Source organism: Eimeria mitis, genomic scaffold (genome assembly GCF_000499745.2).
Source record: "Eimeria mitis Houghton genomic scaffold, Emh_scaff6577, whole genome shotgun sequence".
NCBI lineage: Eukaryota > Apicomplexa > Conoidasida > Eucoccidiorida > Eimeriidae > Eimeria > Eimeria mitis.
The window spans coordinates 1-2,797 of record NW_024015785.1 but is presented as its reverse complement, the minus strand read 5'-3'; the positions used below and the strand labels follow the sequence as shown (position 1 = coordinate 2,797).

At 59.8% G+C, this 2,797-nt stretch overlaps 1 protein-coding gene across 1 annotated transcript; it reads right to left on the bottom strand.

Annotated features, from left to right (window-relative positions):
* Positions 1-110: 110 nt before the first annotated feature.
* EMH_0088150 (uncharacterized protein) lies at positions 111-1,192 on the bottom strand (the record flags this gene model as incomplete). Its single annotated transcript, XM_038022939.1, is given in 3 exon segments — positions 111-176; positions 248-1,090; positions 1,094-1,192. Coding segments are annotated over 3 exon segments (1,008 nt in total).
* Positions 1,193-2,797: the final 1,605 nt, after the last annotated feature.

The following is a 2,797-nucleotide window of genomic DNA, read 5'->3' as shown; positions in this document are numbered from 1 at the left end:
GCTGCTGCTGCTGCTGCTGCTGCTGTTGCTGTTGCTGCTGTTGCTGTTGCTGCTGCTGCTGCTGTTCGGGCTCGTGCTGCTGCAGTGACGTGGATTCGCTATGGTGATCGTTATGACGCAACAGCAGCAGCTGCTGCTGCAGATGACGGCAATGCTGTTTCTTTTCGTTGAGGAGCCTGCAGCAACCCAACAGCAGTAGCTCCCGTTGTTGCTGCGCTGCAGCAGCAGCAACCTCCATGCTGCGCACATTTTCCTGCAGCTGCTGCACCGCATCTGTTGCAGCAGCGCGAAAGCTCTCCAGAAGCTGCTGCTGCGCTCGTTGCTGCAGCAGCGCAGCAGCAAAAAAGCTCCGGCCAGCAGCAGCAGCAGACACAGGCTGCAGCACAATCGGGCGACATAGCGGCACGCACAACAGGCTGCTGCTCCTCAGAACCAACGTTAGAACCAGCTGCGTCCCATCAGCTGCTGCTGCTGCTGCAGCTTCTGCTGTTCCGGGTGGATGGCCTGAAGCCGACGCGGAGAGGGGCTGGGCAAGGTGCAGCACGAGCACCACTTTGTTGTTGCTGCTGCTGCTTTTGCTGCTTCCGCCAAGCGCTGCAGCAACACTTGCTGCAGCAGGTGCGCTGCCGCGAAGAGGCCCCAGAAGGTCAGAAGATCGCAGCAAGCCCCTGTAGTAGCTGCTGGAGGAGACCTGCAGCAAGAAGCTGCAGATGTGGGAATCTTCAATGTTGCTGCTGTTGCTGCTACTGCCAGTCCCGCCGCTGCTGCTGTCGTCGCGCAGAAGAATAAGGCTCTCTACTTCGCCTCCGTCTTGCTGCGCCGCCGCTGCAGCTGAGGGGAGAGCTGTCACCCCGGAATCTGCTTCAAGGGTGTCTGCTGCGCCTTCACATACTCCAGGAGCAGCAGCAGCAGCAGCAGCAGCACCAGCAGCAGGTTGGTGTTGACTCCACCAAGGAGATGACCAACGTGAGCAGATGCACAATGACACTCTGCTGAAGCCTTCAGCTGCTGCAGCAGCAGCCTCTGCTGCTGCCGCTGCAGCAGGAGCGCCAAGAGGGGCATCGGCCGCTGCCGCTGCAGCAGCTGCTGCNGCTGCTGTAGTACCCGCAGCAGCAGCTGCGGCTGCTCCCACTGGTGCTCCTTCTGCCGCAGCTCGTGCTGCTGCAGCTTCTACCTGTTCCTTCCGTTCCATCAAGGGCCCATTAGAAGGGCCTCTGAGGGGTGAACCGCTGCTGTTGCCTCCTCCACTGCTGCTGTTGCTGTTGAGCCGCAGCAGTTGCCGCCCCCCCTTCTGTTCCCTCTGCTGGGCGGAAGAAGGGTCCTTATGTCATGCTTGCTGCACATGCCACGCCAAAGATGCGTTTCCTTTGACTTGCCGAGAGCAACAGCTGCTGCTGGTCCGTTGCTGCAGCAGCGACAACTGTTGCATCTGCAGGAGACAGGGGCCACAGTCGGCTGCAGTTGGATGGAGGGTACAGAGAGCAGATGGGAACAAACAGCCTCGGGATCTTAAATAAGTGAGTCATTTGTTATTTTTGCTGCTGTTTTTGCTGTTGCTGCTGCAACACAAATCCGCTCTCAAGAATGGGCCCTGGCGGCCCCACGTTCGGCGGCAGCAGCAACGGCGGCCGCGCGAGCAGCAGCAGCAGCAGCAGCAGATGCTGATGCGGTTGTTGGATGTTGCTGATGCAGTACAAATTAGGCGCTAAAGCGTGCCACCATAGTCAATTCATCCTTGTTGCAGGCTGCTGGAACGAAACACGCAGCAGCAACAGCCGCAACCATACGGCGGCGGCGTTGGTCTCCGGTCTTTACGGGCTCTTCTAGGAAACTTTTGGGCTCTAGCGCTCCTGCTGCTTTTCCATCACAACCTGGAACAAAGTCAGCAGCATCAGCAGCTGCGGAGTCGCTGCTGCTGCAGCAGGTGCAGCAGCAGCACGGGATGCATCCCAGCAGCGAGTAGTGCCGACAGCTGGTAGGCACCCCACAGAACCCCAGACATTGTCTTCTGCTGCAGCAAGAGCCCCTGTACCAACTCAGCCAGCAGCAGTAGCGCCAGAAGCACCGGCAGCGACGACAGCAGCAGCAGCAGCAGTAGTGAGGCATGCGGGTCCCTGCAGCATAGCTGCCGCAACCGGTGCAGCAGCGTCCATGGGGCGCAAGGCAGCAGGGAAGAAGCCGATACCCAGCAGTAATCAAAACACAGCAAGCGATGCAGCCGCAGCAGAAGGTGCTGCTGCTGCTGCTCCTGCAGCCCCGCCTCCAGAAGCGGCAGTAGCAGCACCATCAAGTCCCCCCGCGCGACAGACAGCAGCGGCAGCCGCTGCTGCTGCTGGCCCAGGGCCTCCAGCAGCAGCATCTACTGCTGTATCTTCCCTGTGGGATGACAATAACTGGGGGGAGCAGCCGCAGCAGCGGCATGCCCGGCGCAAGTCGAGGAAGCAGCAACAGTTGGAAGCAGCAACGAAGCGGCGGGCCAGACAAGCCCTTGCTGCCAGCACCAGTAGCAGCAGCAGCAGCAGTAGCAGTAGTAGCAGCGCTGCGGGGAGCATCAACAGCAGCAGCTGCTGCTTTAACGTCACTGAATGCATATGCGGGGCGCAGCTTCACCCAGGAACAAGTGGTCACGAAGATATAGCTATACGCGTGCTGCAGCGGCAGCAACAGCTGCTGCAGAAACAGCAACAGCATCAGCTGCCTCTTCTGCAGCCAAAAAAGCAACAGCTCTGCTCTGACGAGCTCATGGATGAGATAAGGGCTCTCGATGCCCTCTACCCCCCACTTTTGCTGCTGCAGC